At 39.8% G+C, this 16387-nt stretch overlaps 1 protein-coding gene across 1 annotated transcript in view; it reads left to right on the top strand.

Annotated features, from left to right (window-relative positions):
• The window catches only part of LOC133439349 (raftlin-like), a 205955-nt gene that overhangs the window by 113571 nt on the left and 75997 nt on the right, over positions 1-16387 (top strand). Inside the window, exon 5 of the mRNA XM_061717474.1 lies at positions 13441-13870. Coding sequence (XP_061573458.1) covers positions 13441-13870 — 430 coding nt within the window. The remainder of the gene's footprint in view (positions 1-13440; positions 13871-16387) is intronic.

Below are 16387 nucleotides of genomic sequence, written 5' to 3'. Positions count from 1 at the left end.
AGCTGGCCACATTCTCAATTTGATTTAACTCATGGACTTACTGTTCCTGATTTAAAGGTTTATGATGCTGTCTTCCCTGACCATATCCCCGTGATATTTCACATTCCTCTTCCTTGTCCTGTGGGTAAATCCTGTGCACAGTGTTATCAAGTCATAAATTCTTCCACTGAGTTCTCAGCAGCTTTCAACTCTGATTGAATTTCTGGGGTCTATTTCAGATGTTGAGGCTCGTCTCCCTCACTTTAACTTAACCTGGGAAAGCATATTGAATGAAGTGGCGCCACTGAAAACTAAACCTAAACCTAGACCTGAGCCCTGGATTATGGACCAGACACGAGCTGTGAGACGTGAGTGCAGGTAGAGCTGAATGTAAGTGGAAGAAGGACAAACTACCAGTGAAGATGTTGAAGGATAGTTGGAGACGATATCAGAGAACTGTTAAAGCTGCTAAAATCAAGGACCTCTCTGATGTTGTTACTTCTAATTCCCACAATCCTTGTGTTTTATGTAAAACTCTGTTCTCTGTGCTGCACAAAGCCTGGAGAACTCAATTGAAGTTTGTGAAAACTCAAGTTATTTTACCAATGAGGTTGAGGGTCCGCATTAGTCCAATCTTTCCACTTCTGTGACATCCTCTGCTGTTTTTCACCATTTTGAACCTGTCACTCTACCCGGTTTGATGGATATAATTGGTCAGTTGAAGCCTGCAGGATCTCTTAATGATCTAATTCCAATTCACCTTTTTAACACCTTTTGTGCCCAGTATTTTAAATGGTAGTTTAGCAAACCAGATTATGCCTGTGAGTTTTAAGCATGCAGTGTTATCAAATTTCAGGCCAAAGGCCAATCTTTAACCTTACTTCTCTCTCTAAAATTATGGAGAAAATAGTTTTCTACCAGCTGAAATCAACTTTAGATATTCTTGAGGTGTTTCAATCTGGTTTTAAAACCCACCACAACACTAAGTCAGCACTGTTAAGGGTTTTTAATGACATTCTTTTAGCTACAGATTCTGGTCACTGTATTGTCTTGGTTCTCTTGGACCTAACAGTTGCTTTGTCCCGCCTGGAGAGTTGGGTGGTACCCAGGGCAGGCCTTTAGATTGGTTCAATTCTTACTCGGCAGGGTTTTTGTGTCCGTTTCTATACCTGTGAGTCTTCTGCTGCCCCACTCATGTGTGGAGTTCCACGAGGTTCTGTCCTCAGCCCTCTTCTCTTTTCCTTGTACCGACTCCCACTTGGATCTATCCTCCGGAGAGGTTGCATGTCATTTCTCTTTTATGCTGACAACAGCCATATTTACATGGCACTAAAACCAGCTTCTTGAGTGCATTACGGAAGTTTAGAAGTTAGAAGTTTGAAGTTTATTCAGTCATTGCAACACAAAACAACACCAAAAAAACATTGTACACAGCATTAACTATTAAACCAAAAAAATGTGTTGAACAATAACTGAAAAGGCATAGGCAGAAGCAAACTGCTTATAAAAGCCTATCCTATATTAACAACTTTCTATTTTTGGCTACCAACCTCCAGAAAACCAAAAAGAGAATAGAAAAGCAAAGAAACAACAAAAGGCAAAGAAACAATAGAAAAGCAAAGAAACATTAACAGATGGTCAATTGCACTTATAGGCTTCAAAAATAGCTTTACAAATCATTTTCTTAAATACAACAAAAGAATGACATGTTTTTAAATTTATGTTGGCATCATTCCAGAATTTAACTCCAACGATGGAGACACATCTCCTTTTCATACCTTTTTTAGCTATTTGTACTGTGAAATTACAGACACCTCTAAGATTGTAACGAGTCTCCTGAATTGAAAAGAACCTCTGTATTGGGTCAGGGAGCATTTTTGATTTTGCTTTAAACATAATTTGCATGATTTTAAAATAAAACAAATCATAAAATCTAATAACATGAGAATTTAGAAAAAGTGGATCTGTGTGAGCGTATAGTAATCAGCCTTATTGATGATACGTATGGCTCGTTTTTGAAGTTTTATTATTGCATTTAAGGTGGTTTTAAATGTGGATCCCCACAATTCCACACAGTAAGATAAATAGGGAACAATCAATGAGTAGTAAATCAAATGCAAGGCCTTGGAATTCAGTATATTTCTGGATTTATACAGGATTGCGAGTGATTTTGAAATTTTCCCTTTAATATATTCAATGTGTTGTTTCCATGTTAACTTTTGATCGATGACAACCCCAGTGAAAGCATGGATGTCAAAATTTCTTGCACCTCAATGATGACCAGACTGAGGTCATGTTGTTTGGGTCTAGTGACGCCTTTAAAGCCCAGGTTGATCTGGGTCCTTCAAAACCCTTAGAGACCATCTTAACCCCTAACTGATTAAATCAGTTGTCAAGTCTAACTTTTTTCATCCGAAACAACTGATCAAAGTTCAAGCTATTCGTCTCGGAGATTTTAATCCATGCTTTTATCGCAACTTGTTTAGACTACTGTAACGCACTTTATTCTGGGATGAGTCAGAAGTTATTTTCCCTTTTACAGCTGGTTCAAAAAGCTGCATCACATCAACATGAGCACATCACCCCGGTGTTGGTATCAGGCTCCCAGTTCACCTCTGGGTTGATTTTAATTCTTAAATGCTTTTAAATATCTTAATGGTTCAGCCCCACAGTCCGTCCAACCTCCCTAACGCTCCCTCAGGTCAGAGGACCAGTCGCTGCTCGTTGTCCCGAAATAAAAGAGGAAGCAGAGAGGTGATCGGGCTTTTTCAGTCAGTGCCACAAAACTTTGGGATAAGCTGCCTCTGAACATCAGACATCAGACTCACTTCCTGCATTTAAATCCATTCTTAAAACTTACTCCCTTTGGCTTTTAATTCCCTTTGAGACAATGGGTTTATTTGCATTTTAATTTACCCACTCTTTATGTTTTAATTCTACTGTAGGTAGGCTGACCCACTCCTGTTTTTGTTATATTTTTATCTTTTATTCTTTTGTCTTTTTATCCAGTTGAGATGTTGACTTTTTTATTTCTTCATTTATGAGTTTTCTTCTCTTTTCTTTCTTTCTTTTTAATTCTCTTGGTGTTCAGCACTTTGGCCAACTGTGCGCTTTTTTTTAAAGCGCTTTATAAATAAAATTGAGTTGAGTTACAGAAAGTAGAGATCAATTACCCAATAAAAAAACTAATAAAAAAACAAACTTTTTATGGTTTTCTTCCTTTAGTTGAAATTGTTTGTGAAACTGCTCGATAGAAAGCTAAATGTCAATAGAAGTAAACTCCAAACTTACTGTATTTCCACTATAATGCCAGTTATAATATAAACCTATAATATAAAAGTACTACTGCTACTACTACTACTATTACTACTACAATTACTACTACTACCACTACTACTTCTACTACTGCTACTATTACTACCACTACTACCACAACTACTACTAATACTACTGCTACAACCACCACCATGACTATTACTACCACTACCAGTACTACTGCTACTACCACCACCATGCTTATTACAAGCACTACCAATACCACTACCAGTACTACTACCACTACCACTACTACTACTGCTACTACTACTACTACTACTACTGCTACTACTACTACTACTACTACTACTACTGCTACTACTACTACTACTACTGCTACTACTACTACTACTACTACTGCTACTACTACTACTACTACTACTACTTCTACTTCTACTACTACCACTACCATGACTATTACTAGCAATACCACTACCACTACTACTTCTACTACTACTAGGGGTGTCACGGTACACACAAGTCACGGTTCGGTACGTACCTCGGTACAGGGGTCACGGTTCGGTACGGGTTCGGTACGGGTTCGGTACAACGGGAAAAAAAAATACAAAAAGTCCCAAATGTATAAGACCAGTTTTTTCTTCCTTTATTTTGATCATAGCATTTGAAAGTTAAAGTTTGTTCAAAACTAAAAAGCATCTCTTATTAAAGTGTAAAATAAATAGAATAAAACATTTAACTTGTGCATTAGTGTTTTTAATTTTTTATGTTTTTTATGTGAGCGCGGGATGGGACATTGTAACGAGCTCGAGCACTTTTAATAAATACTTGAACCTGGGCTCCTCTACTGCTGCATATGGGCAGAGCCGTCTGGGGCGGAGCATTCTCCATGGGCCTTATGATAGTCATTTTAACGTTCAACAACACCTCATCCTACCAGAACACACACACACACACACACACACACACACACACACACACACACACACACACACACACACACACACACACACACACGCGGAGCTGAAAACTCAGATAGTCACGGACTGACTCAGTTCCATCTTTGATTCAGCTTGAATACAAAAAACCTAACTGGTCTAAAATTACACAATCTATTTAGATAGATAGACACAGCGGTCTATTAACATAATTTCTGAGCTCTATAACAGAGAATAGACTCGGCGGTCTAGTTGACAACATCACAAAGCTCATTAAATAGGCAGGTGGTCAAAGCTACCACAACATTCTGTTAAGAAATTATTTAAGAAGGTTACACTGACTCACCAACGGTAGTTGACTCTTCCATAACCCAAAATAATCCAGGTAACGTGGAAAACGGGGTAACATTCAAAACTTTGTACATGCTTAGTCCTCTTTTAAACTTTAGCGCTAATCTCCTTTGCTGTGACTGTTAAGGCTGATTTATGGTACCGCGTTACACCAACGCAGCGCCTACGGCGAAGGTTGCGCGTATGCGCGTAACCTCGCCGTAGACTGCGCCGTACCTGTCGGCGTATGCTCTGCGTCGATTTAACGCAGAACCATAAATCAGGCTTTACAGCCAATCCGCGCTGGCACACGGCCCTGATGCGTTCAGGACAGTTGTAAATTAAGAATTAGAACATTTTATCGTTATTATAGCCTACAATTTATGATGATATATGAATTGCACATATATTTATTGATATGCACAGACTAGCACACATTTAGGTCTGTAATGGAACGTGACTGTTGATATTTATAAGGGGGAAAAAAAAAGATGATTCATTTTTTTTTTTTTTTAACTCAGTCAGACGTATTCGCCGTATGACTGCGCGTACCGAACCGTGACCCCCGTACCGTGACGGGACGGGACGAATACAAATACCGTTACACCCCTAACTACTACTACCACTACCACTACTACTACTACTACTACTACTACTACTGCTACTACTACTACCACTACCATGACTATTACTAGCACTACCACTACCACTACTACTACTACTACTACCACTTCTACCACTACTACTACTACTACCACTTCTACCACTACTACGACTACTACCACTACTACTACTACCATAACTACCACTACCACTACTACCACTACCATGACTATTACTAGCACTACCACTACCAATACTACTACTTGTACTGCTACCACTACTACTACTACCCATAATACCACTACCACTAGTACTACCACTACCACTACTACTACCACTACCACTACTACCACTACCACTACTACCACTACCACTACTACTTCTATCACTTCTGTTATTTATCGACTGAAGAGAACTGAAAAGTCCTTCAGAGAATAACGGTGATGGATATGCAGAACATTTTAAATTATGGCAGGTTAATTACTTTAGCTGTCAATATTTTTACCTTGAAAAGACACAGATGTCTGGAACGAATTGTAACAAGATAAGCCCATTACACCTGGAACCGACCATGTCTGAGGGGTTTTTGAAAGTCGCTGCTCACCGTTTCACAGGGGAGCAGTGGGTTTAACATTTTCAGGATGACTCGCATGACTTTTGATGATTTATTCAAGGCATTAACTTTTCAACTGTTTCACATGGGACCTTGTGCCAAAGGGAGCCAGTTACTGTAAAGTCCTATAGTCTTTTGTCGAGTCTCTAGGAAAACAAGGTCATGCAAACTTAAAAACATTTTTGTGTTAGATGGGATTCTTTCTTTGCGAGATGACACGTTTGCTTTAATTTTAGGTAGTAGAAAATGGTGTGTATTCCTGTACTGTAGTTTATATAGACTGCTGCTATAATCAATCATCAGTGTGTTTTATTTTATAAATGATTAAGATAAGCATATTGATGCATCATTTCTTATTTCTTAACTGTTGTATCTGTTACGTCAGCAAAAAAGAATCGCTATGATAAATCTGCCATCGGTCGCCCTGATTTCTAAGAGTTGGCATCAACATTGAGCAGAAAACACCCACATGGGTCAACCTTGAAGAGACGGCACTGACTACAACCACAAATGAATGGGTGATATAAAGTAAAGTGAGTTCAGAGCGGTCAAGTCACCTCTGATGAATCTGCATCGATCATAACGCACCGTGAGCTGGCAGCTGGTCTGCTCTGAACCATAGAATGCTTTTTGAAGTATATACAGTAAATGAATATATTCTTTCTTTATTTCTTTATTTCATTCATTAAAAGAAAAACAAAATAGTTCAATATAATTACAACAAATTTCTTTCCTTGAACAAAAGGGAACAGAAAGAAGACTAAGCTTATTTTATCTGTCCCTTTTTCTTAATAAATAAAATTTCAATTAATGTAATAATAAAAAAAACACAAACAACTTACAAATTACGCAATTAAAAAAAACACTTTCCAATAAACGTAATTAAAAAAAAAACTACAAAAAAGTTATAAAATAACACAAAATAGCTGTCATCAAACACAGATAGTCATATTATTTTTTGATTCAAAGAAAAAAAATATGACAATGGTGCTAAAAAGAGAGAGAGAAAAAAAAGAAAACCCATCTTACTTAACAATTATCATGATATTTCTTCATCAAACTGGCTTTTATTATTCTTTTCAATGTAATGTTTGATTTGCATTCATATAATAATATAATATATACAATAATATAATGGACAAAGGAAGAATAGAGCATACTGCAAACTCAGCCAGCATATATGGTCCCCATATGTGTTAACAGCGGGCTCCAGATATGTGTCCAAGTAGGTTTTTCCACATTCCACATGTTTGCTGTACCTGTGTTTTCCAATGTGGACTCCAAGTAGGATCTACATGAATTTTATCTGAGGCCATTTTTTTCCAATGTGGGCCTAGGATATGTTACCAAGACTATATAGCTAGTACCCTCCTCTTGGCCCATTAGTTCAGTCGTATCTCTCATGAGCCACATATATTTGGACAAAGTAAGCCTCCCATTTGGGGCCCACAAAACTGAGACCATACGGCACCCGTGCCATTAGCCCATTTCAAACCCAAGCCCACTCTTTACCAAAGTAGCCCACTTTCAGTCCAGATGGAGCCCTCATGGACATGCTGGCAGGGGAGTCGCTGCGCCTCCATGTATCTGAGTATATCTGTGTAAGCTGTTTAGCCAAATAGGATGATAAATCTACATTTTTTTTTGTGCTGCTTGAGCTGAAAGAGGGAAACGGGGAGCTACAGAGATCTGAAATCACATTAGCTGATTTAATCATGAATCAGCTCTGCAGTTTTTGTTGCTTTTTATGAACGCCCAACTGCAAAAAAGCCCGTCTGAAATGGGACTTCGGATCGTATAAGTATGACATGTCCTCCTTTTCTGCAAGCTGTTAATGCTGCATCATCATCACATTTCAGCCCTCCTGCCCCGAATATTACAGACTGTGAAGTGAACCTTTCTCTGCATTTTGCCCTTCGATTTCTCATGCACCCACAGCCCTGTAGGACCTCATTACTGTTAGTAATCATTTTAATCTTCTGAGCTGCTGGAGGAGCATGAAGCTATGCTAGAAATCTATTAAAAAGGGGAACTGGAGTGACTGAGGAGTTGAAAAGCGAGAGAAAAGAAAAAAAAGTATGTTTCCCTCTGCTGCTCTCTCCCTTGGATTCTGTTTGTTCTGCGGTTTTCTTCCTTTATCTCACTTTCTTCCTGCCTCTCAGTGTCTCAGTCTCCATCATTATCCTTTCAGCGCCTCTCCCTGCCATCTCCGTCCTCTCTCTGCCAGTTCCTTCCATCTCCGGGGTTTTCATTTCTGACCTTCAGACACCTCCTCCTGGTGCCACTTTAATAACTTACGAGGGAAAATAGGAAATGTGGTCTCAAGTCAAAATTGAAATGGGGTTTTTTTCCACCACAGGCTGTTGGTATTCTGGTGGCAGTACACTAGAAGCTATTTTTCATTGAGTTTGTGCTCCGCATCATTTCAGTTAATGAAGAGAAATGATGCGATTTTGACCTCGAAACCTCATTTTCTTGACCTGGGGGAGGTTCCCTTTGAGCGAGAGCAACTTCTCTGTTCATTTAGACCAAGAGATTCAGAAGAATACTAATTTAAAATTTTATCCTTCATTTACTGCATGATTCCCCAGAGTAGCTAAAATCCTAAATAGGACATTTCTCTTGAACTAAATCATTTTCATTAAACCCCTTAATACTCAACTTTTCCCCTTTTGGATCCCTTTAGTTCAAGTTATTGTTACGCCGTTTTACAGATTATGTTGAGAAATACGGATAGGGTCACGCACTTGCTTTGATTCTCTTTATTTATCTCACCATGAAGTCATCATCTTCAGCTTTTCCAGCAGTCTCGAAGGTCTTTCCCACATATTTTGAGCCATTGGAGACACCTTTTTCTTCACTCTGCACCCTAAATCATCCTTTGACTGGTTCTAGGGAGGTGATTTTGGTCATATGACGCTCCATCACGGGCGGCGCCAGGATTTCTATTCTGAGTGGGCCAATTTAATTTTGGATTAGGCCTGTGTTGAAAAAAAATCGATTTTCCGATTCTAGATTGATTCTCATATTAATTCCTAAAAATCGATTTGTAGATTGATTTTTTTTTTCATCATTACATTACAACTTTTGGTATTTTTTTGTTTATGCCCAAAAAAGGAATGTTTTGTTGGACACGAGAATAACTGCCATGTTTTTGCCTTTAAATATGTTTAAAGGTATGAAAACATTAAAGTTTTCATTTATAGTTGCATAAATTGCCTATATTTAATTACATTATATACTGTCTTTAGGTTACATTTGCATAAAATGCTGAAAACCAAATTCTCAAAAATTAAAAACCGAAAAAGACCGAAAATGGAAAAAAATTAAAACGGAATGTGGGAAAAAATAAAACTGATTTCATAGGGCCTCTGTTTGCTGTCCTGGATCTGTTTGGTAATTCTGCCCGACACCATGTTTCTGAGAGCAGTTCTATCAGCATTCTGGGAGGCGATTGGTCCTTACAGCATCATTAGCTGACAATACTTGCTCTTAAATCTCAATATAATACTAGTATTAATATGTTGCATAATTACAGTCATATCATTCATGCAACAGCTCAAAAAACATTTTCAATAACACCCAAATCAATATCGGAATCAAATCGGATTGAATCGAATCAAATCTTGATAATCGATTCTGAATCTTAAGAATCTGATTTGAATTGATCCCCAGCCCTGTTTTGGATGGGCCTTTAAATAATAACAGACTACTGACATAGAGCTGAAAATCCCAACTCGCCCGTCTCTGTAGTGCCTGATAGCCGAGGCCGTTAGTGCTGAGACACAAGCTGTTGCTATGAGCTCTCGCTCCTGTTAAAAGTTAATGTAGCTCGCCCAGCGGCTGCTATGCGCTACAATCTACTCTTGCTTTAAAGCTAATTAAAAAAATATCACAACAACTACAGCTAGATGTCATTTCTGTAGCATATTTGCTTCAACATAGTTTAAACCAGAATTTAAGTAAATTCCTTCACAAAGTGACACGTTTGTTCATATCCACCCTGATTAAGATCATCACAGTCAGAAAATCTTTGAAATAAAAATTAAGCAACTGATTTTATGGCTGCGTTGACTCTCTGAAGCTGAAATGTCCAACTCTGCACAGCCCTGAAATTGGCTTCTGATTGAAAGCTTCTGGTTTGTGGGGTGGATAAACCGGCTGCCACTGAATCAGAAGCTAGACTTGTAGTTCTCGAGACCGGTCTTGGTCTCAAGACCGGTGCAGTCGCCACACATATCTGATCTCAGCTGATTGATGAAAACATTTCTAGTGAGTTCAACATAAAGGCTGAATTATGGTTCTGCGTTAAGCCTACGCCGTAGGGTACGCGGCTACGCGGGAGTCTCTCCGTAGCCTACGCCGTAGCCTGACGTGCACCTCCCAAAAAATGCAACTACGCGTCGAGGCGACGCAGACTAAACGCAGACTGAGAGGGCTCTGATTGGTTTGCTTGGTAGCAACGCATTTCCGGTTCCGGTTCGTGAACTTTCAGCACTCTTTTCTTCGTGTGTGTGTGTGTGATTTTTTTTTTTTTTTTTTGGGTTGTTTTGGTTTTTTGCACAATAGTAGTCCATATCTCTTTGATTCACTGTGACCGGAAAAGCCAGAAGCTAAACAAAGTATCAACTAGCGCTCTGGGGGGGTACTGCCCTGCGGCGAAGTGGAGTGACGGAGAAGTCCGAAGGGTTCACAACGGCGTCACAGCAACGGCGTAGGCTCTGTGTTGGTTTAACGCTGAACCATAATTCAGCCTTAAGACATCCACTTCTCTGTGTTATTGAGCTGCAGTTGAATACAACCTCATATGGAAACTAGCTGAACCAGGCGATTGTTCTACAACTCACGCAAGATGATGAAATAACTAGTTTTGTTTGTAGTCCTGGTCTTGAGCTGAACTAGTCTTGGTCTTGATTCTCTCTGGTCTTGGTAGTGTCTTGGTCTCGGTTTAGGCGGTCTTGACTACAAGTCTATCAGAAGCTAAGACTGGAAAGTTAACTTGAGCTTTGTGAGTACTTTTGCTTTCCAGGAAGTTAAACGGTGGATAAACCGAGCTGTGGGTTACACTCAAAAGTTTGCAATTAGGTATCATCATGTTAGAAGTGCAGCTGAGTTAGCCACATGCTAAACGACTGTGCAACCGTCTCTGGGCGTCCTCTGCACCTCAGGGCCGTGAAATGAAAGGAGAAAAGTTAATTTCTCAGATTGAATACACATTTAAATGTTCTGGTTATCAGCTAACAATGAATTGCAGTTCTTCTTTGTAGCCAATTCTCATTTAATAGTCACATTATATTCCCCGGAAAATCACATGACACCATTTTTTAACAAAGCTGTTGGGTCCTTGTTTCCATTATGTCACTTGTACACGGATGTTTGTGAGACTGATTTCTTTTGTTGCCAAGATGAAAAATGAGTCTATTCACAACGGGCCTATATTATTAAGTTTGGGATGTAATGGAATAATGATGACAATAATAATAATAATGGCACTAAAAATGAATTCAGCCATTACCGTCCGTCATTTGAATCCATTGTTATATCAACTGCACCAACATGAGACAGTTTCTCTGGATGTGTCTGCCTGCATTACTCTTACATGAGATACAACAGTTGCTCCCATTTATATCAGCAATTCCCTATCAACATATTGGTATGTGGACTGTGAAGCGGAAGCACCCGGAGAGCATTCAAATGATATTAAACAATATGGCTGAAAACATTGTGACTGTTTTCCAATTTAATTTCATAGTGAATAACCTGCGATTTGATTTGATTTTTATTTTCTCCCATCGATGTGGCTCAAGGCGGAGACTGGGGCTGTCGCGGCTCCATGGAAATGCGGCAAAAAAAGATGGAGAATGGCATCATTAACATTCCCTGACAGTTAACGTTTCAATCTCGCTCTGCAGCAGAACCTCCATGCTGACGCAAAATGCCAGATGACAACAAGACAGAGAAGAGAAGTGAAGTGCTAGATTTGGGATGAGGGCCCGGCCTGACGTTGGGTCATGCCTTCAACTGATCTAATCGACAAATATGTGATTGGAGAAGCTGCTGGGAGAGAATGGACAGAAATAAGGGCGAGGGAAAATCAAATATCTGAGCTAAAAGCACCATGGAAAATGCCATTTTACTTCAAGATAACAAAATCTGAATGCTTAGGTCAAATTAAGGCTTTTGGCAAATAAAGGTTTTCTTAAATTCTGTGTCCCACAAGTTCTTGTAACTTTAATCTTCAAATTTAAATATTTGGCAAATCAGCAATCCCTTAAACACGAGCCTGGCCAGCCAAATATTCACGTTATGTAAATGATCTCTCATGACATGGATCTAGAACTCCTCACATCCACAGCCATTAAAACTGGTCCTGCACCAATCACAGCGGAGCGGAGGTGAGCTTTATGCAATGACTCAAATATTCAAGAGACACTTTCAAATCAACCATGATGGCTGTTGTTACATGCTTTGTTCCTCGAACTGGTTGTAAGTCCATCCCATGTGGTCCAGAGAAACATTCTTCTGCTTCCGTCTTTTCTGGAAATCAATGTTGAGTCCAGAAGAACCACACTGATTCTTTCCCAATAGGAAAAGAAATAGGATGGTTGCTGAGACTACATGAACACACGACGGCATCCAGGATATTCTTGCATCACTTAGAGATCTCAGACCACCAAATGGTTTCACCTTGATTCATTGGTTTAAACAATAATCGTAGATTATTTTTTCCCAGCGAGAATAACATTTACATTTTAGAAAAGGTTCTTTTAAGTAAATTGTGACTATATTTGGACAGTATGATAATCTTAAGGGGAAATATCTCAGTTTTTACAGTATTGGGATTGAAAACAGACACACTGATTCCAATAACTGCAAATACCAGCAGGACAAAAATGCTGTAAAAGTACTAATTTAGTAGAAAATGTGTATTTCTACGCTCTGTTTATGTTAGCCAGTTAATTAACCGTGTTATCTACTTCAGTGATGAGTTGGACATGCTGATTATCATATTATTTTCCAAATACTTTCAATCTGGCATTGTTTTGAATTTGACAAAGAGTAAAAGGTGATGCTCCCATCGATGTGAAATGGTAACTGGCAGCAGCTCTTTACAAGTAGATGTTGAACTTTTGATTACATTGCAGTCTGTTTTGGGGTTTTCACTACCCCAAAAATCACAACACAGCTGACTTGTCTCCAGGTTTCAGTTGAGAAAACATACTTTGGAGGACAGGAGAACCCAGTTTTTTTTTTTAAAAAAAGGCTCTATCTTAACAAATCAGTCATAACTTTTGAAGTCAGAAGAGTTAAATTCTTGCATCAACACACCCTAAAACTTCCTTGCGTTGCACAAGGATAGAAACATGGTGGGTTACATTTCCATCTTAAAGACACCATGGATGTATTTTGAATAAAATGGGTTTAGTGAGGACATATCTGAGGATTTGGATGTAGTTTGGCTAGATTTAGGCTTCAGATAGGAGCAGTACTTCGCATGTTAATAACAAAAGTACAACAGAGAACAAAAAATGCTGCAGTTTTCATCTTTAGTTTGTAATGCCAGCTCATCCTGAAGGACTGGTATGAAACCGTAACCAACACATGCACCTAGCTTGCTTTTAATAGTAACGCAGAATGCTACCGAACTAGTGTCACAATCATTCTAACTTTTGATTCTTTTTTTTTTCACCTTGATCCCAACAGCAGATCCAAGATGCCGCTGACCAGGGTGTGGTGTTTGTCGGATTCGTCCAGGAACCTTTTGGGGCCCCGTGCACCCGGATCAGAGAACCAGAAACCCCTTCCCTGTCCCTGCACTCCAGCCCCAGTTCTGTGCTCGGATCTCTGAGCAGCTGCAGCCCCTCCAACCCCTCGAGCCCCAGGAACCACGCAGAGCCCCAAGCTCAGGCTGAGACGGTGGGCAAAGAGGGCAACGAGGAAACCTCAAGCCCGAAGAAGCATCAACCTGAGAACAACGGCGAGAACCACTCGGGTGATGTTCCTGCCGCATCTCCGTCGTCGGAAGGGAATCTGGAGCAGCTGACGGAGGAGGACTCGTCCTGTCACAACAACAACAAGGACGGCGGTGCGGAGACAAAGGAGAGGCCGAGATACCGGCTGCGGAGAGATGATGGTGAGTGGTCTCCATGGTTACCACTGCATGCCAAAACTAAGAGGGACAGGATGTGCTGAGCTTAATTAAAGTAGGGCTCAGTTTTAATGGCAAAAATAGGATGACATAACATTTACAAAACCATCGCACCCCGACCCAGACCAACTCCACCCAAAAACAAAAACACATATTGAACATGTTCATCCAGCTTATAATCAATTGTGCAATGACAGTAAGCTAACGTACAGTAACTGTATGTAAATGTTTAATCTTAATAATAGATTTACACATTCTTTAAGCTTGAAACTTTAAAGGGATTGTGACATGAAAAACACATTTTGGGTGTCTTGACATCAATTACACCCAAAAAACAACAAACTTTTAACATTCAGTGTATTGTGTGCTTTCTGGGATTTTCTGCATAACTATGCAAAAACGGCGCATGTGGTTTGGTGGCGGATCGTTACGTAACGATCCGCTAAATCACCGCCCCCTCCACCCAGCTCCCTGTCTCCTCTCCTCTCCAGCGCACCATAAAGGCTGATTTATGGTTCCGCGTTACACCGACGCAAGCCCCACGGCGTAGGTTACGCGGCGACGCGCACCATACGCTGAACCCTACGGCGTAGGCTCTGCGTCGATTTAACGCGGAACCATAAATGAGGCTTAACAAGGAGCTGTTTAGAGCCTCTTTTTTTCTAATCACCGGAGGACAACTGCTAAGAAGACCCGCGGCCACTGACTGGACTTAAGATAAGGGGACAGTGCTGCTTGCATGCCTTTATTTTTATGATTGTTTGCTGTGGTTCTCCCTCCTGCTTTTCCGTGCATGCTTCGCCTGTCGCTCCCTCTCCGACGCCGCTGTGAGCGTATGGCTGGAGGAGGAGGAGGTTTGGAGGAGGAGCGGAGCAATGATTGACAGGAAAGGGGGGAAAGGAAGCATTTTTCACGGCGCAAAAAAACACTGTAATAAAAAGCCAGGAAAAGAGTACTAGAGTGAAGTTTTTCTTGTTACACTCTTTTAGACACATTTGAGGGATGTTGGCCAAGACTTTTAATAGTGTTAAAAGCATGTTAAAAATGATGTCACAATACCTTTAAAGACTTTTTCGCGGAATCGTCAAATGCTGCAGTTCCTTTAGGTCCAAAAGTGTGTCAGTTTCCACTGGCCCCATATTTGCAGCAGAAAGAAAAATACTTGCATACTTTTATATGAACCACAAATGTATGCATCATTTATGCATCTAATTTTTCTTTTTTTTGTTTGAGTGACAGCTTCATTGTAGTCTAACGTGTCAAACAGCTAAGTGCCATCATTTTAGCTACTTAGCAATGTTCTGAGCTGTGAATTGAGACCAAAAAGACCCTTATTATTCTTATATTACTGATAACATGCTTTTAATTGCACCAATAGTTATAGTTATATTTAGTTATAGATATAAAGATACAAAAGGATATATATAGATATAAAGGTTCTGTTTGAGCTTTCCAGTGCCGTTGACATACAGTACTGTAGAAGATTTCAATGTCTCTAAACATGGACCAAATACTCATACACAAGTCAGAGGGCTGTTGAGATGGATGGATGTCATGTTAGTTATTTACGCTAAAATATAAACATACACGTTAGCTTGATTGATGATTCTACAGTTTGAGCATGTATGGTTGTTTGTCTATATGTGGCCCTGTGATAGACTGGATAGAAGGATTAAGCTAAAATCGTGAGACCGTGGCATTTCTGGTTCAACTGGGTGTTGAGCAGATTCAGCTCCTGCCAATATGGCAATGGCCAAGCACAAAGAAACAGAGGAACTTTCATCAGTTTTGTAGCCTGGTAAGCCTCCTATAGGTGGGGAGGTTAAGTTGCTTTTACAAAACTGTCCATTATTTACTCTTGTTTGGTCTCTTACGCAATCACCTTCTTATTTTCATCTCCATCATTACCTTCTCGTAGTTGCCCATGCTGCGATGTCCACTGTCGCTCTATGAGAGTGTTATTTTTTAACCATTGTTGATGCGTGATATAATCCTGGAAGCGATTCACATTCGGTGCAAGAGACAACTGGGGCAGGAGTACGACATTAGCATGGCTAATTTATAACAGGACAAAAATTTGCTTCCTAAGAGCAAATATCCCTTCTAATGAAATTAAAAGTGATATAACATAGAGTAAAAAACAATTGTGCTGCTTTAAGATTGAAAACCATGCTGCAGAAACGTGTAGGCGATACTATGGAAGGCTTTGGCTTTGTCAATTTCTATTTGCCATATTATGTGATATAACATTATTTTGCACGTATACTGGAGCCCTGACATTATCCTGGCACGTTCCAGAGCGCACAGGGGAACCATAATGTCTGCAGCTTTACTATGGACACTCAGCCAACTCTAATATTTGCTGCAGCAGATATGGTAATTTTCAAAAGTTCTCATGCAGTTAAAGGGATTCACTTATCAAAGCACCAATGCCTAAAAGCTGATACATCATGGAGTGTACCTGGATTTTCAATTTGTACTAGTTTGTTAGAGTAGTATGTC

The sequence above is a fragment of the Cololabis saira genome, chromosome 3, assembly GCF_033807715.1.
Source record: "Cololabis saira isolate AMF1-May2022 chromosome 3, fColSai1.1, whole genome shotgun sequence".
NCBI lineage: Eukaryota > Metazoa > Chordata > Actinopteri > Beloniformes > Belonidae > Cololabis > Cololabis saira.
The sequence above is the reverse complement of the archived record's forward strand: the minus strand, read 5'-3'. Positions and strand labels throughout refer to the sequence as shown.